Source organism: Hemiscyllium ocellatum, chromosome 48 (genome assembly GCF_020745735.1).
Source record: "Hemiscyllium ocellatum isolate sHemOce1 chromosome 48, sHemOce1.pat.X.cur, whole genome shotgun sequence".
Classification (NCBI taxonomy): Eukaryota; Metazoa; Chordata; class Chondrichthyes; order Orectolobiformes; family Hemiscylliidae; genus Hemiscyllium; species Hemiscyllium ocellatum.
The window spans coordinates 17,699,875-17,724,110 of record NC_083448.1 but is presented as its reverse complement, the minus strand read 5'-3'; the positions used below and the strand labels follow the sequence as shown (position 1 = coordinate 17,724,110).

Genomic DNA, 24,236 nt, shown 5'->3' with positions numbered 1-24,236 from the left:
CTTGTGAATGATGCTGAGATATGACTGGAAGAAAGGTTGGGGATTTCTCTGGGTGTTCTGGCCAGTTTCTTACCCTGTTGGCCCACTCCGGGTTAACTTGTTGGTTTTCCTCACTGCTGTTTGGGTGTGGATTAGCCACTTGGCTTCACCCTCTGTCATAGTCACAAAGTAATCTTTTAAAATCTGCAGCCCTTTTGAGTCTCCTTGAGGCGCTGTACAAATGCTTTGATGAGCTGTGTTACATGGAGAGAAACTGATAATTCGGGAGGTGGCCATTCAGCCTGTCATCTGTGTACTGTCTCCTGATGTCCAAAAGTCCCTTATCCTCACGCACCTACCACATTCCCTTTTCACGTGATTGATTCCATCAGTTTCCAACTTCTTTTCAAGCCATTCATGTACAGAAGTGATGTCTCGAGGAATTAAGGGCTACGGGGAGAATGCTGGTAAGTGGAGTTAAATGCCCATCAGCCATGATTGAATGGCGGAGTGGACTCAGTGGGCCGAATGGCCTTACTTCCACTCCTATGTCCCTGACACAGCCCAAAATCCACCAAGCCCCTGCTGCCGTTTCCAGCAACTTCTGCCGTTAACCTGATCGTGTTTGTCTTTGCTTGATGTGCAGATAAGTGACATGGGCTGGTACGCTGTGGTGGAGCACACACTGGCAGATATTCTTTACCATGCTGAAGGAGAGGTGGATGGGCGGAGAAGCCCACCCTGGGAGCCCTAACTCCCTGCGAACAGAGAGATTCCCCCCCATCCCCTGGCACTCCAGGGGCTGCTGAAGGAACTGTGTGCAGCGAAGTTAAACACCAGTGATACTTGAACCATGAGCAGTCATGATAGGCTTGGACAATCTTGGAGTCACGTCAGACTCATTCCATTGTACTTGGGTTTGGGTGAGTCGTTCTCAATCCTGTCACAAACCAACTCCATACACAGCTCAGTCAGATAGTGCCCAGTGCCAGGCGTTACATGGGCTCTAGCCCCACCAACCACGTGATTGCCATTTGGTGCTGATACACTTGTGAAGCCGAATCGCTCCTGCATTTCTCAGCATCTTGACTCGATGGCCATGGCGATTTTTTTGAACAGAGAAGCTGTTGGTAATCAGAACGCCATGTTCACCAACTGCTGGGTAGCAGGGCACAGGCAGCTCAGCTCAGTTCTGTATCAGACCAAGCGATGATGTGAGGTGACGCACTGGCCTCCACAGTGGCAGGTTCACAATCATAGGAAAATGGCCTGGCAAACACCCATCACACAGAAACCGGGAGATGGGCTGCCCAGAGCCTTGTATTTTCACGTCTTTATCCTCTAATAAAAGCTGGAAATAATGTGTGCTGGTTGGACTCCTGAATCAAGTTGCATTGTCTGTTTCTGTGCTCTCACTCAGGAAGTGGGGTCATGAGAACAGGCAAGTTTCCGTTTTCACCGCTGTATCTCGGTTTTTTAACCAAAACACTTTTTCAGTTGGGACCCGCTTGGTAACAACCTGCCCCTCAAAGTTTTCTTGAACCTCTTCCATGTTTGACCTCGATATCCGAAGCTTTAGTCCAACGAAACAATGTTAGTTTGTCCATGAGCAAGGGGGCCTGAGCTTCAGGTCCCAGCAGCCCCAGAGGTATGTAATAATATGTCTGAACAACTTGATTCGAAAATACATAAAAAGCAGCTCAAATTTTAAAACTGATAATACAATCCCAACTCGTAATTTCAGAGCCTTAGAGATATGCACCACAGAAACAGAAACTTTGGTCCAACCTGTCCATGCCGACTAGATATCCTAAATTCATCCAATCCCACCTGCCAGCACCCGGTCCATATCCCTCCAAACCCTTCCTATTCACATACCCATCCAAATGCCTCTTAAATGTTGCAATTGTACCAACCTCCACCACATCCTCTGGCAGCTCATTCCATACACGTACCACCCTCTGTGTGAAAAAGCTGCCCCTTAGGTCCCCTTTAAATCTGTCCCCTCTCACCTGAAATTAATAGCTTTTAGTTCTGGGCTGCCCCACTCTGGGAAACAGACCTTGTCTAGTTACCCTATCCATTCTCCTCATGATTTTATAAACCTCTATAAGGTCACCCCTCCAGCCCTGGCAGCATCTAAATCTTTTCTGAACCCTTTCAAGTTTTGCAATGTTCTTCCTGTAGGAGTGACAGCAGAATTAATTGGTGATATTCTGAAAGTGGCTGAACCAATGTCCTGTACAGCTGCAATGTGACTTCCCAATTCCTATACTCAATGCACTGACCAGTAAAGGCAAGCATACCGAATGCTGCCTTCACTATCCTATCTCCCTGCAATTCCATATTGTGCTTCATTTGGAAATTGAAATGATTTGGGGCTTAACCGTGTTTTTCTATCATCTCTTCCTTCATCTACAAAGTGAAGGTTTGGGGATAATATCAATTGAAACTCATGCCACAGGAAGGAAAAAGGATGGAATTCTGAAGGGAGGTTACAGAGTTAGGCAGGAATTTGAAAAGAACGTCCTCAAGAGTAGTAATATCTGGATTAGTCCCAGTTCTACGAGCTAGTGAGGGCAGGAATAGGAGGATAGAGCAGATGAATGCATGGCTGAGGAGCTGGTGTATGGGAGAAGGATTCACATTTTTGAATCATTGGAATCTCTTTTGGGGTAGAAGTGACCTGTACAAGAAGGACGGATTGCACCTAAATTAGAAGGGGGCTAATAAAATGGCAGGGAGATTTGCGAGAGGTGCTCAGGATTTAAACTAGAAAGGTGGGAGGGTGGGACCCGACCTAGGGAGATAGTGAGGAAAGGGATCAATCTGAGACTGGTACAGTTGTGAAAAGGTGCGAGTCAGGGCAGGCAGGGACAAAGCAGAGAATAAGATAGGACTGATAAACTGCATATATTTCAATGCAAGAGACCTAACAGGGAAGGCAGATGAACTCGGCATGGTGAGGAACATGGGAGTGGGATATCATAGCAATTACAGACAGGACTCGCAGCTTAATGTTCCAGGATACAAATGCTACAGGAAGGACAGTAAGGGGACAAGAGAGGAGAGGGAATGATGTTTTTGATAATGGATATCATTATGGCTGTGCTTAGGGAGGATATTCTTGAGAATACATCTCGGGAAGTTATTTGGGTGGAACTGAGATTAGAAAGGGATGATCACCTTGTTGGGATTGGACTGCAGACCTCCCAATAGTCAGCAGGAAATTGAGAATCAAATTTGCAAGGTTGTTTCAGTTATCTATAAGAATAATAGTGTGGTTATGGTAGGGGATTGTAACTTTCCAAACACTGACTGGGACTGCCATAGTGTTAAGGGTTTCGACAGAGAGGAATTTAAGTGCGTACAAGACAATTTTCTGATTCAGTATGTGGATGTACCTACTAGAGAAGGTGCAAAACTTGACCTACTCTTGGGAAATAAGGCAGGGCAGGTGACTGAGGTGTCAGTGGGGAGCACTTTGGGGCCAGCAACCATAATTCTATTCGTTTTAAAATAGTGATGGAAAAGGATAGACCAGATTGAAAAATTAAAGTTCTAAATTGGAGGAAGGCTAATTTTGACACTATTAGGCAAGAGTTTTTGAAAGTTGATTGGGGGCAGATGTTCACAGGTCAAGGAACGGATGGAAAATGGGAAGCCTTCAGAAATGAGATAATGGGAGTCCAGAATGTTCCTGTTAGGGTGAAAGGAAAGGCTGGTAGGCGTAGGGAATGCTGGATGACGAGAGAAATTGAGGATTTGATGAAGACAAAGAAGGAAGCATGGGTCAGGTATAGACAGCAGAGATCCTTAAAGTAGCAATGCAGTAAGAGTACGCAAGGGGAAATCAGGAGGGCAAAATGGGGGCATGAGATAGCTTTGGCAAGTAGGGTTAGGGAGAATCCAAAGGGTTTTTACAAATACATTTAGGGCAAAAGGGTAACTAGAGAGAGAAGAGGAGCTCCCAAAGATCAACAAGGCAGCCGATGTGTGGAACTGCAGGAGCTGGGGAAGGTGATCAATGAGAACTTTGCATCAGTGGAGAATGACATGGAATAGAATGTGTGCAACTACTTGGCAACATCTTGAAAAATGACAAGAAGAGGTGCTGCGTATCTTAAAATAATGGTGGCTAAATCTCCAGGAAGTGAACAGATATAACCTAGAACTCTGTGGGAAGCGAGCAAAGTGATTGCAGGACCCCTTGTTGAGGTATGTGTATCATCGATAGCCACAGGTGAAGTGCCGGAAGACTGGAGGTTGGCTAATATGGTGCCACTGTTTAAGAAGGGTGGCAAGGACAAGCCAGGGTACTGTAGACCAGTGAACCAGACATCAGTGGTGGGCAAGTTGTTCAAGGAAATCCTGAGGGACAGGATTTACTCTGATTTGAAAAGGCAAGGTCTGATTTGGGATAGCCAATATGGCTTTGTGCATTGGAAATCATGTCTCACAAACTTGGAAAATTTTTAAGAAGTAACCAAGGGAATTGATGAGGGCAGAGCAGTGGACATGATCTATATGGACTTCAGTAAGGCATTTGACAAAGTTCCTCATGGGAGACTGGTTAGTAAGGTTAGATCTCAGGGAGAATACAGGGAGAACTAGCCATTTGGAAACAGAACTGGCTCAAAGGTACAAGACAGGGTGGTGGTAGTGGAGGGTTGTTTTTCAGACTGGAGACCTGTGACCAGTGGAGTGCTCCAAGGATTGGTGCTGGGTCTAACGCTTTTCGTCATTTATATGAGAGATTTGGTTATGAATGTGGGAGGTATAGTTGGTAAGTTTGAAGGCATTAAAATTGGTGATGTAGTTACAGCGATGACGGTTATCTTAGAGTACAACAGGATCTTGATCAAATGGGCCGAGGAGTGGCAGATGGAGTTCAGATAAATGTGAGGTGCTGCATTTTGGAAAGGCTGATCAGGGCTGAATTTATACACTTAATGGTAAGGTCCTGGGGCGTGTTTCTGACAAAGAGACCTTGGAGTGCAGGTTCATAGCTCCTTGAAAGTGGAGTCACAGGTAGATAGGATAGTGAAGAAGGCATTTGGTATGCTTTCCTTTATTGGTCAGAGTATTGAGTACAAGGGTTGGGTGGTCATTTTGTCACTGTCCAGGACATTGGTTAGGCCACTGTTGAAATACTGCGTGCAATTCTGGTCTCCTTCCTATCAGAAGGATGATGTGAAAGGGTTCAGAAAAGATTTACAATAATGTTGTCAGGGTTGGAGGACTCGAGAATAGGGAGTTGCTGAATATACTGGGGCTGTTTTCCTTGGAGCATTGGAGGTTGAGGAGTGACTTTTTCAATCTTTATTAAAACATGAGGGGTATGGATAGGGTAAATTGGACCTCTCTGGGATGAGGGAGTCAAGAACTAGAGGGCATCAGTTTCGGTTGAGAGAGGGAGAAATTTAATGAGGACGTCAGGGGCAGCTCAGAGGGTAGTACATGTATGGAATGAGCTGCCAGAGGAAGTGGTGGAGGCTGGTACAATGACAACATTTAAGAGGCATTTGGATGGGTATGTGAATAGGAAGGGTTTGGAGGGATACACGCCAAATGCTGGCAAATGGGACTGGATTAAGTTAGGCTATCTGGTCAGCATGGATGAGTTGGACCGAAGGGTCTGTTTCCCTGTTGTACATTTCTGTCAGTCTGTGACTCTCATTGGAGTTTGTAAGACTCATGCTCCAGAGGTGCAGAGAAATCGATTGGCAGTAGCATTTTACACCATTTTAAGTTAGGATGCTCAAACTCAAGGCTGGAATAACAGCATTGTGTCTTCCAATTTGTGCATTTGACCTGCAAATACATCGAGCTGATGTTATTAATCTGTCCTGTGATCGAGGACTGAGGATGTTGGGCGCTTGTACATTTTGCATTGGTTAATGCATTGCTGTCAGTCTTCGAGCTTCTATATTTATTGACACAATTCACTAATCTCAGAATAACTTCCAATTTCAGCAGGGGACACTTGTTCCCACAGTGCAGAAGAGGAAGCTGTGTCCAAGCCAAAACTGTGACAAGGAATTGCTTTGATTTCAGAAACATGCCAGAAAATCCTGGCGCTGAGGCAGTTCAAGGTCAGAGGTTGTGTGGGTCTTGATTTTGGGGAGTGTGTAGTTTGCAGGATATGTTGGGGGAGTTTCAGTCATCTACGTCTTGCCCAGAGGAGTGTGTGTCTGGTCTATGGCTGAGGGGGTGATTTGAGTGAGGTGTGACTTGGTGGATGCCTCAGGAGAGGTCAACACCTGAATGTGACATTCAGCATGGGTTTAATGCATAGAACCATTGAAATGAAAGACGAAAGCCCAATGCCAAATAGACTGATATCTGATTTAATTCCTTCACTGATTTCCATCAACTCTATTGTTGGACCATAGTTGTGCAGGACATGGACAGGTCAGTGCTGCTGCTGGCTGTGCTCAACACAACCCAAATGGATAGGACTTCTTTGTGCTCAATTCACACCTAGCCCCTTACAGAATGATGGTGCGTATGAACAACGGGTGTTTGGGTGAGCAGGCAGAGGGCTGAATTTGGAACATTACCCCAGCTATTGCCAGTCTCTTGAGGAAAGTGAGAGGAGAACAATTTGAAGAAGAAGAGAAGGACAGCAACATGATTGTGATTAAATTCCCGACAGTGTGGAAACAGACCCTTCGGCCCAACAAATGCGTACCGACCCTCTGAAGATCCATTCCCTGAACACAAGGGGCAATTGAGCATAGGCAATTCACCTGGCCTGCACATCTTTGTGATTATGGGAGGAAACCCACACAGACACGGGGAGAATGTACAAACTCCACACAGACAGTCGCCAAAGGTAGGAATTGAGCCCAGGTCCCTGGTGACTGTGAGACTGCAGTGCTCACCACTGAGACACCATTCCACCAAACATTTCAGACACATGACCAGATAAGAAATGCAGGGAAATGGATCAGGTGAAGGCTGAATGGATTTGTTTCAAATGGCTTTGTGATTGGTACAGACCCTTCAGTTGGGCTGAAAGGTCTGTTCCTCCACTGTACTGTTGGATGTTCTGAGGTGATCCCAAAATCTGTTTGTTCTTGATGCATCTCTTCTGACCTCCTCCATTCCCCCTTCATTAACAGTACCAGCTACTACAAGGGAGCAGTTGTTCCCCTCAATGTTGGCTTCTACCATTCTCCATTTGTTCTTGGAGTCTGTTTGTGTGTCATCTGTTTAACTATCTTCTGCATCGATAAGGTGTGATGGAATGTGTGCTGCTTCAACAACACTCAAGAATCTCAACATCATCCAGGACCAAGCAGTCCCACTTGATAGATTCCATCTACATAAGGCAGTGCAGGAACCCAACCACGCTCCTTTGACAACACCTTCCAAACTGTCATTTTTACCACCTACAAGGATGATGGCAGCACATACATGGGGTAATCACCAAAGGTGCTCAGTGACCTCCAAGCCCACAACCACTTCCATCTAGAAGGACAAGGGCAATAGATACCTGGGAGCACCACCCCCTGCAATTTCCCCTCCAAGTCACTCCAAAATTCTGGAACTCTGTCCTAAACAATTGTGGGTGTCATTCCTCTCCCAAGGAGTGCAGTGGTCATCACAACCTTCCCCAGAGCGTGACAAATGTGGGCTTTGCCAGCGCAGCCCACATCTCCTGAAAGAATTATTTCAAAAACTTTCCATTCACCCCACCTCACTGCAACCAATTTCCACAACACAGCATGAAGGTTGCAGACTGAGATATGTAATGGTCAGTGTTTCTCTGCTCAACTCCTTAATTAATCCCATTTTCAGAAAGATTTTCGTGGTGTTCAATGTGGAACTTTATTTCAAACCTGTGATAAACACAAATTGAAGCAGATTGTCTTCGCAGGAAATTTATTCTTGAACAATTTCCAGACCAATAAATAACCAAGTTAATAGTATTGTGCATATCTCAATTTTAAATACAAGGATTAGAATCTATATATTATATATTTTTATATGTACACACAGTGCAAAGCCCAGACCATACCACACTCATCTGAGGAAGTAACCTATCAACTTCGCAGCTACTGGGCATTTGTGGTACGGAGTTTTTTGGGTCACAAGTTCAGCATTGGAATATTGCTTAAGCCACGATGGGAGAGGTGAGTTGACGAGATAAAGGAGGAGGAATCTATGCTGCCAGAGTGTGTTTCGGCTGAATGGCCTGTTTCCATGTCGTGAAATCTGGTTCCACTTTGGTGCACCTCTGCATTGGAGTCACCCTGGTTGTGGAATGGAGCCAGGGAGTTTGTGGTTTGACATCTGCCTCAGATGGTACGTGCTGCAGAGATCAGAGGAGGCGCCCCTGGGCTTGCATCTTCACAGGATCGAGAACATACCTGCGCCAGTCTCACGATGAAGAACATCAACCACCTGATGAAGGAACAGTGCTCTGAAAGCTAGTGCTTCCAAATGAACCCGTTGGACTATAACCTGGTGTTGTGGAATTTGTTAACTTCATTTTAAAAAAAAGCATGTGTACGAGGGACCGGGAAAGGAAGGAGTGTGTAAAACTGCAGAGACGGCTTAGAGCTGAATAAACAGTGGGTGGTCTGTGAGTGAGACCACAGTGCTAGCTTTAGCCCTGTCCCTGTGTCACACTGTCACTTTGTGGCGTCAGTTTTGTCTTTGTTGGGGGAATGTGAGAAGGACATCCCCAGACCCTTGTTCCTGGGTTGGTCTTGGTCCAGCATTGTGGGGAAACACCATGACAGAGAGGCGTGAGGGGAAAGGAGCTGAACAATGCAACAGCTGAGCACCACCCCACCCCGACCCCCCAGCCCTGGACCAAGCTGTCGTCAGCCAGACACTTAAGCAGTGGGTCCAGCCAAGGTCTGTGTGTATCACTGAAATACAGTGAGGGGGCCACCAGTGATTTAGATTCAAGACACCTCTGTATGAAGAGATGGCTCAGGATTTGTAGTGGAGCCCTCTCTGGGATGTGACATGAGGCCCCCAATCCCCCCACCCCCCCTCCCCTTCACCAATGGAGAAACGGCCAAAGCTTCCTCCCAGTAAGTCTCTGGCTGTTGGGGGGGTCTTGTTTTCAAATGGGTCCTAAGTTCACAACAACTTGGAGTCCAGAGAATGGGAATTCTTACCTGGGACCCCATCGCCCGGGGACCCAGCGTGGTTCACGGGAAAGATGTTTGCAGGAGTCTGGGGCAAAGTGGGAGAGTCGTCGAATCCCTAGTGTGGAAAAAGGCCATTTTGCCCATCGAGTCCGCACTGACCTTCTGTAGCGCATTCCACTCAGCTCGGCCCCCTTCCCCTCTCTCTGTAAGCCTGCATTTCCCATGGTGAACCCACCTAGCCTGCACGTCCCTGGACACTATGTGCAAATTAGCGTGGCCAATCCACCCTAACCTGCACATCTTTGGACTGTGGGAGGAGAGGGGAACGAAACCCACGCAGACACGGGGAGAATGTACAAACTCCACACAGACAGTTGCCCAAGGTGGGAATCACGCCCAGGTCTCTGGTGCTGTGAGGCAGTTGAGCTAGCCACTGAGCTACCCTGCTGGCCCATATTTGAAAATGTATTTGATGGAGGACAGGATACAGAGTGGATTGGAAGAGAATGCTTCACCTGATGGGAGATTTCAGAACAAGCAGTTTAACATTTGATAATAAGGGATCACCCATTCAAATGAGGATCATTTACTCCTCACGTGGAATCTTTGTAACATGTCCTCCAATGGTTGGGCTACCAGAGCCATTGAGTGTTTTTTTTTCAAGGTGGAGGTAGATTCTGACTCAGTGGGAGGCAGGCAGGAACTTCTGCTCAGATTAGCCTGACTGAATGGTGCAGCAACTTCGAGAGACCCAGTGGACAGCTCTCCACTCCAACAGAACTCCTGGAAGTTTTCTGACCCAAAGTAACGTACAGCAGCTTTGATTAATTCTGTCGACCAAGGATCCAGAGTTGTTCAGGGATTGGAAAATTCCATTCACAGTTTCAGAGATCACAAATCAGGGCCACGGAATACAGGGTTCCTCAAACAAGCAGGAAGAGACTGGGATTTTAAGGAAAAGTGAGTGGGCTGTGGAACGAGAGATTTCACTAGCCTGGAGGGGGAGGGGGGGGGGGGGGTGCAGAGAGAAGGTAATACCAACGGTTTCAGCATGCACAGGCAGCACTATTGGAATCCAGGTGACGGCGGAGATGTTGGGCAAAGTCGGCTTGAGATTGGGAGAGAACTTGGTCGGTAAGAGACTTTGGCAGCCAGCCCTGGAAAAAGGAGATAAAATGTCATTTCATCGGTCAGATGGACCACCGAGCCAAGGCAGGGAACAAGGGGTGCATTAAGAGTCCAAACAGTATTGCATGACCTGCCTTTCTCCCTGTGTCTTTGAATTGGACAGTACTATCAGCCTATGGGCCATCTCCAGAAGGTTCCTTCTGCTCCCATGCTTTCTCCCAGTGAACCTGCCTCTGCCTCTGACTCTGCTTCAAATATTCATCCAGGTTTCTCTCGAGAGTTACCAGTGAATCTCTTTCCAACTCCCAAAACAAGCCAGAAATGAAATCTCCCCCCACGACCCTCATCTCCGTTGATGCGTTTTAAGGTGAGTCAGTGATCTGTCCAGCCGCAGGGTGCAGGCTGCAATGTGCCTGACCTGTCACTGAAACTGCTTCAGTGGAAAGCCAGATATACCAGCAGCAGATCCAAGGATACTCAGTGACACTCCCCCCGACTCACAGCGCCTCCTCATGGTCACTGGGCTACATTCCTGAAACTCCCTGAATGTGGATCAATATTGTCTTCCTGACAGAGAGATTAGGGACGTGTGGGCAAATACACGGGGGGAGAAAACTGATGAGAATCTTACTTTCTATGAGAATCTCGATGTTGTAAAACCGCCCTGAAATAGAATCCCTTCGGTGTGGAAGCAGGCCATTCAGCCCATCGAGTGCAATACCGACCCTCCGAAGGACAGCCCACCCAGACCCACGATCTGACTCCATCCCTCTAATCCTGCATTTCCCACGGCTAATCCACCTAACCTGCACATCTTTGGATTGTGGGAGGAAACCCACGCAGACACAGGGAGAATGTGCAAACTCCACACAGACAGTCACCCGAGGCTGGAATCAAACCCAAGTCCCTGGTGACTGTGAGAGGCCGTGCTGCTGCCCCTGAAATCGGGTGTGATTGGGCATCTTCCTGAGATGAGACTGACAGTAATGCTGCCCTGAATTAGCAGCCAGTTGTGCTAGCTAATGTATAACATTCCTCTGAATCTTTTGAGAAGTCCAGATGATGTTTAATTTTGGGGACTCACTTTCCAAACAAGGATAGGCCATTCATGGCTTTTCTGCATCAACTCCAATCACTTTTCCTTCATATTCTCTCAGACCTCAGCCTATGCGATTATGGTTTGGTCTGGTAAGGTACAATTGTCCTAAACATTTTTGTGTTGGGTAGAGCTCCTGATTTCTGCTCCCATCCTACTGCAAGAAAAATGCTTTCCAATTTTATTCTTGAATGATCAACTCCACATTTAAAATTGTGTCCTCTTGTTTATAATTTGACCATCCCAGCAGATAGTGTCTATGCATCAACCATATCAAATCACCTTCAAAGCTGAACAGTGGCAATCAGATCATCGCAAAATCACCTTACATTCAAGGGAATGTCCATCACGTTTATGTCACCCCTCCTCAGGATGAAAGGCTCAAAATCACCTCCCAACACCACCTCAGAGGGAAATCCAGCTCCTCAACCATCTCATCCAATGTGTAATAGCCCAGGTATAAGAGTCATAGAGTCATAGAGATGTACAGCACGGAAACAGACCCTTCAGTCCAACTCATCCATGCCAACCGGATATCCCAATGCAATCTAGTCCCTCCTGCCAGCACCCGGCCCATATCCCTCCAAACCCTTCCTATTCATATACCCATCCAAATGCCTCTTAAATGCTGAAATTGTACCAGCCTCCACCACTTCCTCTGGCAGCTCATTCCATACACGTACCACCCTCTGCATGAAAACGTTGCCCCTTAGGTCCCTTTTAAATCTTTCCCCTCTCACCCTAAACCTATGCCCCTCTAGTTCTGGACTCCCCTCAGGAAAACACCTTGCCTACTTACCATATCCATGTCCTTCATGATTTTATAAACCTCTATAAGGTCTCCCTCAGTCTCCCACACTCCAGGGAAAAAAGTCCCAGCCTATTCAGCCTCCCCTATAGCTCAAACCCTCCAACCCCAGCAGCATCCTCATCAATGTTTTCTGAACCCTCTCATATTTTGCAACATTTTCCCTATAGCTGGCAAGAATTGTTGTTTGAGTTCTTTCCACTGTTTTAATGTGGTTTCATCCTTGAATCTTGTGATTTAAAAAAAAAGTTGTTTCAAGCCTATGTACAACTTAGGAATGGTCAACTGCTAATATTTCATGAATGATGAGTTTAATTGATGCCTTGATCAATTCAATGATCATTGAGAAAATCACCTTCTTTACAAGAAGCTGCAATGTATCTCTTGTTCCCAGCCACATTTCAGCTCTTGGAGACATCACAGGTCTGCACTGGGGTAGTCCAACAATAGTGAGAGTGTGTCACCCCCTCACTTCCCCCCCCCCCCTCCCATCTGACTCACCTTCAGATCAATGCTGAGGAGCCATGTGAACCTGGTTTTGGTTGGGTCTTCAGCAGTGGGCCGGAGGACAATACAAGTGGGTCCATTCTCTGCCCTACAAGCACAACAAGGTGAAGTCAACAAACTCTCCCTCTATTTCGAAAAGTAACCCTCTTTTTTTTCGATTTGGATTATTTTTCTGTCAGGCGTACTGGAGGACAGGGGTACAGTGACAAGTCTTCCAAGCTGCCTTCTCCAGCATCATGTTAGGATACAAAAGACAGGGTGAAAAACAGAAGTAGAAACAACAAAGGAACAGCCAGAAGAGAAGGAAACATCCAGATCACTCTGCCCGCCTCTGCTCCTTGAGATAAACAAAGCCACAAAGTCCACCCCTCAGTCTGTGAACAATGATGTGGAGGTGCTGGTGTTGGACTGGGGTGGACAAAGTCAGAAGACACATGACACCAGGTTACAGTCCAAGTTCATTTGAAATCACAAGCTTTCAGAGCCCTGCTCCTTTGTGAGGTGAATTATAAGAGCAGGAAGGGTATTTGGAGGTGTTCAGGACTTGGGGTTAGGTCACAGCTGAAGGACTGTGTGCAGTTCTGGTCCCCACACAACAGGAAGGATGGGATTGGACTGGAGGGAGTGCACAGTGGATTCACCAGGATGTTGCTTGGGATGGACTGTTTGAGCGATGAAGCAAGTCTGGATAAGCTTGGATTGCAGCAGAGAAGGCCGAGCGGGGACCTTATAGAGGGCGAGTAACACTGTGTGTGGCATGGACAGGCTGGAAATAAAGCAGCTGTTCTCCTCAGTGGGAAGTGAATGATTAGGAAAAGTGAAACCCAGGAGGTTTAGAGGCAAGTTCAGGAAAGGCTTTTCCTTTCAGGTGGTGCTGGGGCTCTGGAATGCATTGCCTGGGGAGGGTAGTCGAGGCAGGTGTTAGAGATGCCCATATTTGACAGACACTAGATGTCTGCCAGCTGAGCTGTCCCTCTGCTCCTGCACAAAATGGCTGACAAGTGGTTATACAGAACCAAAAGCCTGCTCCCGCACTGAAGGGAGAGAGACACAATGGCACTTTTGAGAAGCTGTTATTCTGAGGTAAAAGGAAACCTTGCACAAACAACTGCAAGAAGATTTGTTGGAGACAGTTTGATAAGAGGTGTCCAAGGACAGACAGTTTAAAGATTTGGAACAAACATTGAAGGGGAAAGTAAACTCCTGCAAACACAGGCTTGATGGGCCGTGGGCCCTCATTATATGATTCAACAATAGTACTATTCCTATTCATTCACTTCTGAGCTAAAATATTGAAGCTGTCCATCTGGGTATCCCAACAACTGCAGAAGAACCGTGATCAGTGGGTTGAGAAATGGCGTGGCCTTGAGCACCATGAGCCACAGACTTCGGGTTCAAGTGGGAACTGATCAATTCCTGACTGAACTGGAGGAGTTTTGAGTTTGATGCTCCAAGTTTACAACCAGGCTCTGAAAGTGAATGGTTGGAAGGTGTAATATTGAGGGTAAAATTGGCTGTTTCACTGTCCAGGAACATAGCTCACTCTCGGCAGGAGGGACTACATCGATCTCTGTCTGGGTAAACCAGTAACTGCGAGGAGAGATATTTGTAAACCATCTGCTCAGTATCACTGAAGGAAAACACACAAGTTACCTTGAACTCATCAGGACATTTGGCAAGAATACCAGTGAGTAAGGGTTTAATCTCCATCGCACCATCTCAAATAATTGGTGCCCACTTGCCAATCAATCAGCACTCTCCTCTCTGATATGTTACATTACATTTTCTTCTGAATGGTCCTGATGAGTGTCAGAGCAAAGGCTTGGACAAACTGGGTGTTTCTCCTGCAAACCCCCCCGAAGGAGAGTTCTCTGCTTTATATGGATACCGCCGATTGTCAAAAACAGTGCTGCCCAGTCTGTGCCAGAAACCTGGGAGCTGGCAGAGAGCTTGGTTCTTGGGAGCGAACCTAACCAGATAATGTAGGGTAGAGAAGATTAAAACCCAGGGTTACCTGCCGATGTGGCTGTAGTGAAGGTTAAACCCCAGTATTACCTGGTGATGTGGGTGCAGTGAAGGTTAAACCCCAGTATTACCTGACGATGCCATCTTGCCTGGGCATCATGTCTGAGTGGGTAGACATTCCAGCCAGGAAACACGTCGAGCCCCGTCTCTTGGCATAACGCACACTCACAAAATCCCTGGGGCTGACCAAGTTGCCTGCAGCCTCCGTGGAAACCTCGTGAGTCAGCATTGTTTCCTTGTTGATCTTTTTCAGGATCTGGGAAGGAGAAAAGAAGATGTTTGAGCTTGCACAGGCAGACGGACAGAGCGAGAGAGAGAGAGAGATTTCTCTGTTTGAGAAATTCTCATCTCTCCAGATCTCTGCCCCTCCCACCTCCTGAGTCCCTTTTAAAGTGACTCCCTACCTACTGTATCTGTTGGGGACCAGAGCAGACCCCCTGGAAATAGTTTAAGAAAGTCAAACTCCTCAGCATTAAGCAAAACACAATTTGTTTAAACACTATAGTTAAAACACAAGCAAAAGAAAGAATAACTCCACTCTATTTTAGATTACTTACAGCGTGGAAACTTGCCCTTCGGCCCATCAAGTCCACAACGACCCTCCAAAAAGCAACCCACCCAGACCCATTCCCCTGTCACCTAACACTACAGGCAATCTAACATGGCCAATTCACGGAACCTGCACATCTTTGGAAACCGGAGCACCCGGAGGCAACCCACGCGGACCTGAGGAGAACGTGCAAACTCCACACAGTCCGTCGCCTGAGGCGGGAATTGAAGCCAGGTCTCTGGGGCTGTGAAGCAGCAGTGCTAACCACTGTGCCACCGTGCCGCCCAGATGGAAAATTTAACAGAATAATAGATACGAGAACTATCACTAACTAACCGTTCCAATACAGTGACATCCTACAAACACGTGTCTTGGCAAAAAAGCAGAAACAGAAAAACACGTTTGTCTCCCAGGTAACCCAACAGCAGAGAGAAAAAAACCTCCAAATCCTGATCTGTGAGAGCTGGCTATACCCAGCCAGGCTGCTTTTATTGTTCCAACTTTACAAAAAACTTCAAGGCTCCACCAGCTGTTTACTCTCGTGGTTTTGGTAAACTGCCCAGTACCTCTGCCTTACAACCTCTCCACACACAAAAAAAGGTCAACATAACCTTGTGACCCCACAGCATCGTCACACATCAAAAACCCTCCCAACTTTGCAAAGGCCCCTCCTCAGTGAACTCCGGTGCCTGAGCACAATTCTCACTTCACTTCAGCCTTGGTTGAAGGTGCCCTCAGTGTGGTGGATATGAATGACCTGACAGTCCATATCTCGGCGTTAAGGGTGGGTCAGCACTGGGGAGAATAGCGAAGTGGTATCCCTTGCACGTCAGCGTTGATGGGGCATGGCACGAATCAAGACAAAGGTGCCAGAGTGAAAAACAACCATGAAACAACTTCTTTTTGATGAAAATAAACTGCCCTCTGAGAAGTTGGCTGTTGCTCCCAAGGAGGGCAGTGTCAGCAGAGGACTCAACAAAGACAGCTCATCTTTTAACTTGATTCCTTTCAGTTTCCAGTTTATATGAAGGTGGACTTTAATCTTAAGTATGACATTATTTCTTTAGTTTTTCTTATTATGTGAAGATAATGCTTAACATTTTAACTTAGTTGTTTTTTTTAATCATTTTGTCCTGAAGTTTGTACCTAAGACTGTCCTTTTACACTTCAGTTCTGACCCAACCTTAATCCTCCAAGCCCCAGTTCTGATTCTGCTCCAACTGCAATGCAGTATGACTACACTCAGTGGTGATGTGAAGGGGACACCTATCTCTGCTGTGAGCTTTTCACTTGGTCTTGCCTTCTGCAACTCGGGGGTGGGGAGAGCTGACTGTGAAACTCCGACAGGAGCAGTCAATGCCTCCAAGACACTGACAGACAGTGGAGCTGACTCAAGGCTCAGACCACGACAGCCCCTACACTATGCTCAGCCATGGGACCATGGGCAGATGGTTTGTTTTTGTGGTGTGGAGTTAAGGGGTCAATGTCAGCCTTGGAGACACTGAGGACTCCCAGCTCTTCTGGCAAATGGTAACTACGCGATGTGTGGGATCCACCCAATCAGGCAGGGAGTGTGCTGGAAGACTGGACCTCAGGCTGTGCTGCACTCCCTCAGTCGTGCACAGGTATGGCAGCCTGGAGCTATGTGCTCAAAGCCCTGACCCAGATCATTTCCTGAACTTGGATTAAAGTGCTCTGATCCTTCAATTTCACAACAAACAATCAAGTGGATTTAACGATCACTACAACCATCACAACCCTGGAGAATAATGCCCGCTGGAAGTTGGTTTTTGGTCTTGGCACAGTTTGAAAAACCCCGTTCTGAAGGTTGCCTTATGAAACACCTTACCTTCACCTGTTTAATGTTTGGGTTCCACTCTCCCATCTGTTCCACCTTGTCAAACAGCTCACTGTACAGCAGGTCTGACGATTTGTCCATCACAACCTCAAGCTTGAAGACCTTGCCAATATCTGGAAGCGTTTTGCTCTGGACTTTATCACCGTTGGCCTGTTGAGGATTCATAGCGCTCGGTTCAGCTCTCAGTCAATGAAACAGGCAAAGGAAGAGGCTGCACTGTCCTACCCCCCATGGAGACTACAACCCAATCTTGGGACAGACCTGCCCCTTCAATGCTCTGTACCTGCCCTGGCTCCATATCCAGGGTGCCTTTCCCTTATCGGGAATGTCTCTCAGTCTGGGGAAAATGACTCAGGTCTGGTCATCTCAGCTTTTGGAGCCTTTCTGAGTGAGTGATCCAGATCGTGGCCAGCGTTTGTATGAGAAAGACAGTGCGTTCGCCCGTGGCTTAACAACACCACGCTGGCTCCGCACCTGGTCAGACTCAGGCAGCGAGATCGGTCTCGGGATGTGAGGAGTGTAGGATCAGCCATGAGTAGCTCAAGGGGCCGAATGGCCTCCTCCTGCTCCTATCTCCGATGATCTCATGTATCTACAATCCTGCTCTGAGATTCAGGAAAGGGAGGAGTCATGAGACAGTTGTGTGGCAGGTTTGTTTTGCGTCATGACTTTTATCCTCTTTGGAAACTGTGCAGATGTGTGTGTGTGTGTGTGTGTAGGACCCACAGCCAGTCTGAGTCAGGCTCCTGAGCCACAGGGTTTCCCATGGCGATTGTGAAGCCAGTGCAACTCTGTCCCGAATTCTGGCACCTTAGCCAAAACCCAGGAGCACTCCGAGTCTGAGCCAGAGGATCTGCTCCACCAGCACCTTCAGCACCTCGGTTTATCAACACTCTCTCGGCATCCCATGGATCTCCTCTCAGCCTGCGCTAGTCTCTGTCACAGCACTTGGGAGTGAAGGAATGGCCCAAGATCTGCCTCCTGATTATTGCAAATGGACCTGGGCCCCAGGGTCAGGCCCTTCATTCAGGGAAGGATTGGATGAGTCAGTTTTCCCCAGGAGAGGAGAAGGCCCGGAGAGACGTGATGGACATCTCCAAATCCTGGAGGGCCTGGATGGAGAGAGAACCCATTCCCACTGGGGAAGCAGAGGGCACCGTTTTCGAGGGTGAACCCCAGAAGCACAGTGCTTCACACAGCGAATGCCTGTGTCCTGTCTGGGAGGGTGGCCAAGGTAGGGTCAACAGAGAGACTGACTAGCACATTGGATGTCAATGGAAAGGACAGGCAGGATTACTAGGAAAAGGCAGGAGCTTGGCACTGTATTGGAATGCTGAGAGGGCCGATGGGCTGAATGGCCTCCTCCTGTCATTCGACAAAGGACCTTGTTTTGTGCTGGTTTCCCATACTTCAGCAATTTAACTGAGCTACATGAACAGGCTGATCACCAGGATCGTGTCCTTCTGTTAAGGGAAGGCTTTCGCTGAACAGAAGTAAGAGACCAGAACTCACCCCTTCGATTTCAGCCTTCCACCCACTTGTGTCCTGCAGAATGGAGATAGATTTGTGCAGAGCTTCTTCACCCTGTTTAATGTAAGCCATCTCTGCCTCAGAATACGGCTTCTCTTCGAAACAGCAAGCTAATTTCAGGGGATGGGGGAGGCAGACACAGAAAATACACCAAAGTGAATCAAAGCAGATGGTCATGCTTAGTTTTGGAAATCCTTATGTGTTTGGTTTTGCAAAGACCCCAAGTCTTGTTCTGGTCCCATCCGATGTGCAGCTCAGATCCCAGAACGAAACCTAGCTTGATAGATCACCTTTTTTTTCCTCCTTGTTCACTTCATTTATCAATCACTGAGATATCAGCACACAACAGAAGGGATGTTGAAATAAATGGGAAATATCACCAAGCTATCTAAATACAGAAGGCAGCTGTCATGGGCTTTAAATGCTCAGCAAAGCAGAATTCCAACCTGTTTCCCAACACCATCTGTTGCTGATGTTCAGGACCAGGGAAATGATAGCCCTGCCTCAACTCTTTGGGCTCCACTTCAGAAATTACCAACAGTGTGCTTGCTATGGATTGCAGGGAACAATTCCACACAAACTTTTCAAGTCAGCTGACATGAAATATTTGTCACCACTCTGAGGGCCGAAGCTTTCTCAGTTCTCAAATTTACAACCAAACCTTCCTGATTTGTAACTGAGACAAACCCAACACCCCTCTGCTGCGGTACTGTATCCCCTGAACTGTTCCAGAGTCGTTCTGAGAGAGAAATTAATCTTCCTTCTCAACTCAACTCATGTGCATTGTCAACTGAAATGTGAAAATAAACTTGCTCATTCTTCATTCTTCTGAAAACTGAAAACAAAGCGAATGATTATTCCAGTGGTCAACCCGATAAACATCTTTCCATTGACGCCGCAGGGCTCTGCAATCACCTGCAGGCCTTCGGTCATCACTGTGAAATGATTCTGAGCTGCTTTCCTCAGGAGATCCTTCACAGAAATAACCAACTTCCAAAAAAATGATATTGATATATAACTTATGCACCATTCATCACAGTACATTTGTAAATATCATTTGCTTTGCCCATAAATGCAACATCAGTTGGCGTCAAGTCTCCCCTGTATCTGGCATTGCCCACAGCCAGCACTGGTATCAGACCTGAGGTTCTGTTGCCCTGTTGGAGCAATAAAGTGGGGAATTCTCTTCCCCCTCCTCTGCACTGTGCCACCAATTCATTTTCTAATGCTGGTGAGGACCTGCAGATGCAAAGGCTTTCCAGTTTTGCATGGGGTTCCTTCCTCATGGGGTTTTCACACTAAGCCTATGGTGGAGTGACTGGGGATGAGAGTGACGGTCTATTTGGAGAGTCCGTCAGGAGGTACCCAGTGTTGCCATTCTCTTCCCCCCACTACCCTGCAATTCCTCATCCAATCACAGTCTGAAAATTGCTCTCACAGTTTCTCACTCAAACTGCTCGCTTACTCCTCAAGCCCGTGGGCTTAGCTATTGTCAGGCAGTTCTCCCGATGATTGTCAGTAAATGTGTCACACTGTAACAGGCCATTCGTTCCATCTGTTGCCTCTCCTGTCTCCTCCTGATCTCTCCCTGCCAGCACACCCTTCTATTGCTTTCTCTCAGAACTGCCTTGTGATATTTCTCCAGTAACCCACCCCTTTGGCTTCTCATCTGTCTGCGCCTTTCCTCATCGCTCTCACTTCTCCATCCTGTTGTCAGTCACATGTCAATATCCATTGCACCTTCTGACATCCTGTGAGCTACTTGTTGGTTACAGAGTCATAGAGATGAAACAGACCCTTCGGTCCAACCCGTCCATGCTGACCCAGATATCCCAACCCAATCTAGTCCCATTTGCCAGTGCCTGGCCCATATCCCTCCAAACCCATCCTATTCATATACCCATCCAAATGCCTCTTAAATGTTGCAATTGTACCAGCCTCCACCACATCCTCTGGCAGCTCATTCCATACACGTCCCACCCTCTGTGTGAAAAAGTTGCCCCTTAGATCTCTTTTATATCTTTCCCCTCTCACCCTAAACCTATGCCCTCTAGTTCTGGACTCCCCCAGCCCAGAGAAGAGACCTTGGGTATTTGTCCTATCCATTCCCCTCATGATTTTATAAACCTCTATAAGGTCACCCCTCAGCCTTTGACGCTCCAGGGAAAACAGCCCCAGCCTGTTCAACCTCTCCCCGTAGCTCAGATCCTCCAACCCTGGTAACATCCTTGTAAATCTTTTCTGAAGCTTTTCAAGTTTCACAACATCTTTCCAATAGGAAGGAGACCAGAATTGCACACAATATTCCAACAGTGGCCTAACCAATGCCCTGTACAGCTGCAACATGATGTCCCAACTCCTGTACTCAATACTCTGACCAATAAAGGAAAGCATACCAAACGCCTTCTTCACTATCCTATCTACCTGCGACTCCACTTACAAGGAGCTATGAACCTGAACTCCAATGTCACTTTGTTCAGCAACACTCTGTAGGACCTTACCATTAAGTGTAAGAGCTGCTGTTTTCCTTTGCAAACATGCGTTGGTGCTTTCATGATTTGTGAATGAGCCCCCCTCCCTTTGCTGCTCTCGCCTTTCATTTTCATTATCTGAAGAGGACATGGCCCCTTTATCACTCTGAACAAAATGCACCACCCCACTCACCATCCTGAATTGGAAATCTCTCACCATTCCCTCATTGTAGGTGGGTCAAAATCCTGGAATTCCCTCCCTCAGGGCATTGTGGGTCTACCTGCAGCACACAGAGTGCAGCGGTTCTGGAAGGCAGCTCACTCCCACCTTCTCAGGGGGTAACTAGGGATGGGCAATAGATGCTGGGCCCAACCAGTGATCGAAGAGTTCGTGGGAAAAAAAACAATGTTGCTTATAGAGTGAATATTCCGCAAAGTGTGTGAATGTGCAGCTTTTCACAGCTTTATCAATTTGCTCTGAGTTGAACGTTTAAGATGAACGCACAAGGTGAAATCACAGTTAAAACGTCAAATGTAAAAGCTTGAACAGTGGTACTCACTGATGAGGGAGCTCCTCCTCCGAACCTGACGAATCCATGAACTGGCTCCTTGATTCTGAACGCTGAGTTGATGGAGTGTATGTCCGAGAGCTGCCACAGCAGTGTGTCTCAAACCTGAAGGGACAAAACATCGAGTGGCTCTGACTTTAAGCTCAGACTCTCCCACACCCAAGATTCAGCAAGGTCTACGACAGCTGACACTGTCACAGACCGGACATAGTGACTGAGTACCAGCCCTGCAATAGCTTCCTCCAGCCACTGGGATGGGCCCTGTTGAAACAGGGACTATTGGAAGAACAGTCCAGAGAACAGAGCTCTGGCCACACAAACACCTCTCCATATCCCATTTGGATGTGTCTGTCTGTGAGTCAGAAAGCTGTGGTTTTATGCTAGACCCTTCTTTTTTTGAGGATATTACGGGACAGTGTTATTCCAGCTTAAATTAATCCTGTTGGGATCCAATAAAGTGAACTGTATTTGAACCTGACAGTGGGAATGTGAGCTACAGAATGGTAGCATGGGCTGGAAGAGCCAAATAGCCTACTCTTGCTCATTCTTTGTGTGTTCTACTCCTCACATCTCTTCACCATGCTATCAGATTGAGGCTGACCTTTGATCCTAACTGAGCGAATGTGTTCCTGTCGTTGTAAAATTTCCAGTTGACTCCCTGCGCTCACTGGGATTTCTCTCGGGGCAGGATGCAGTGGCTGGGAGATGTCCCTGTCCCATGGGTGTTAGAGAGACCACAGCTTTCATTTCGCAGAGACCAAACTCAAAAGGGACCACTTGTACTGAATCGCTTCACCAAAATTTGGGACAGTTTTCCAGTTGGAAGATGCTGTTCCCCCCCACCAGTCTGCAGACAGAGAAAACCATTGACCAGGCCACTTGGATATTCTCTGGTAACCATCTGGTCAGGGTCAGAGGTGCCAGGTGTGGGAGATTCTCACCAACATGAGCTGATGGTATTTAATGGCACATATACAGCCCTTGCAATAGGACAGCAATTAATTGGCACAACACTCGTGCATGTCAATGACATGTTCGGACACTATTGGCAGCAGTTATGAAATTAATCTGGCAGCTACAGCTCTTTTGCAGGGATAGCTAAGTGAGAGTCCTTTGTATGATTCATCACAATAAATGTACATTACTTTTAAAAGCCAAAAATAATTATTCACGGTGTCAAAATCCCTTGGGCTCCTGAAGCATTGCAAAAAAGCCAACTCCCAAATCGACTCAGCTCCTTTGAAAATCTGTGCTCGCTTTCACATGTGTGCAGTGTCACAGATCCGAGATTGAAAGTGTTGCCATTGGAGGGTCAGGGGCAGTGAATATTCCCACCTACCTGTCAGAGTGCGGACGTGCTGGTAAGAGATGGCTGCACAGAGCTTGAAGGTGGCCGGGATCATCGTGTACCTCGTTCCCTTTGTCACTGCGGTCTTCTGATGTCCTCTGTCAGTTGTCTCCTTTTATACAGCCACTGTGGAGGACATGCTGTGGTACCAGACCCTGACTTTATGGGTGGGCAGCAGAACAATGTCAAGGACACTCCTGACGGCAATGTGGTCAAGACAGGAACATTCATCAAATTAACTGCTGCAATACATCAAGCTGTCAGAAAGGGTTAAGGCGCATCCTGAAAGTGTACATCCCAGTACTGCTTTCCGAAGGTCCAGCATTAATGTGGAATCAGCTTTTCCTTCTTATTTTCTGACAAATGTTACACGTGATCAGAAAATGCGCGACACTGTAAGACATTTACAGCACTGTCATTCACTCACTCACTCACTCACAGGGTGAGGGAGTCACTGATTAAGCCAATATTTATTGCCCATCCCTAATTGCCCAGAAGGCAGTTAAGAGATAACTACGTTGCTGTGGGTCTGGAGTCACATGTAGGCCAGACCAGGGAAGGATGACAGTTTCCTTCCCGAAAGCACATTAGTGAACCAGATGGGATTTTCCAACAATTGACAATGGATTCATCATCATCATTTGACTATTGATTCTAGATGTTTATTGAATTCAAATTCCACCATCTGCCATAGCAGGATTCAAACTCAGGAACCCACAATATTACTTGGGTCTCTGGATTAACAGTCCAGTGGGAATAGCACAAAGCCATTGTCTCTCCATTAGAGGGAAGGTACCTCCTGTTATCACAGATAAACACAGTGGCTGTATCTTATCGGTGTTTGTGGCTGAATGGGAGTTGTTTTGGGTTTTTTGGAAGCATTACCAAATGTGTCTCATTAACTACAGCATCCCCCTTGTCTGATCCTACCCCTAACACTATTCCCAGAACAACCCATCACTGTTCAGATAACCACAACAGCATAAGATGAGGCGTGAAGGTTCAATTGGGGCGATTGAGAGTTATAAGGTAGCCAGGAAGGATCTGAAGAGAGAGCTAAGAGCAGCAAGGAGGGGACATGAAAAGTCCTTGGTTGGTAGGATTAGGGAAAACCCAAAGGCTTTCTATAGGTATGTCAGGAATAAAAGAATGACGAGGGTAGGAATAGGTCCAGTCAAGGATAGTAGTGGGAAGTTGCGTGTGGAGGCTGAGGAGATTGGGGAGACACTGAATGAATACTTTTCATCAGTATTC

At 47.0% G+C, this 24,236-nt stretch overlaps 2 protein-coding genes across 6 annotated transcripts in view; one reads left to right on the top strand and one right to left on the bottom strand.

Moving 5' to 3' along the window:
* The window catches only part of ash2l (ash2 like, histone lysine methyltransferase complex subunit), a 58,434-nt gene extending 57,094 nt beyond the window's left edge, over positions 1–1,340 (top strand). For all 5 annotated transcript variants that reach the window (XM_060856705.1, XM_060856704.1, XM_060856700.1 and 2 more), the window contains one exon: positions 626–1,340. In XM_060856705.1, the coding sequence (XP_060712688.1) occupies positions 626–733 (108 nt within the window). In that variant the 3' untranslated portion in view covers positions 734–1,340. The remainder of the gene's footprint in view (positions 1–625) is intronic.
* An 8,798-nt stretch (positions 1,341–10,138) lies between these two features.
* On the bottom strand, positions 10,139–23,037 carry LOC132836837 (steroidogenic acute regulatory protein, mitochondrial-like). Its single transcript, XM_060856359.1, has 7 exons — positions 22,974–23,037; positions 21,626–21,739; positions 18,577–18,704; positions 17,056–17,214; positions 14,728–14,912; positions 12,626–12,719; positions 10,139–10,249 (listed from the first exon to the last, which is right to left on the bottom strand). The coding sequence occupies exons 1-7, from the start codon at positions 23,035–23,037 to the stop codon at positions 10,139–10,141; spliced, it is 855 nt and encodes a 284-aa protein (XP_060712342.1).
* Between the last annotated feature and the right edge of the window lie 1,199 nt (positions 23,038–24,236).

What these genes read in the sequence shown, in the direction of transcription:
- LOC132836837 (XM_060856359.1), bottom strand. Translation starts at nt 23,037, where the DNA reads ATGATCCCGGCCACCTTCAAGCTCTGTGCAGCCATCTCTTACCAGCAC. An exon ending in GCACGTCCGCACTCTGACAG is followed by an intron (nt 21,740 to 22,973) that starts GTAGGTGGGAAT and finishes TTGTCCCTTCAG; the next exon opens with GTTTGAGACACACTGCTGTG. An exon ending in TCCTCAGCATTGATCTGAAG is followed by an intron (nt 10,250 to 12,625) that starts GTGAGTCAGATG and finishes TCCTTTTTCCAG; the next exon opens with GGCTGGCTGCCAAAGTCTCT.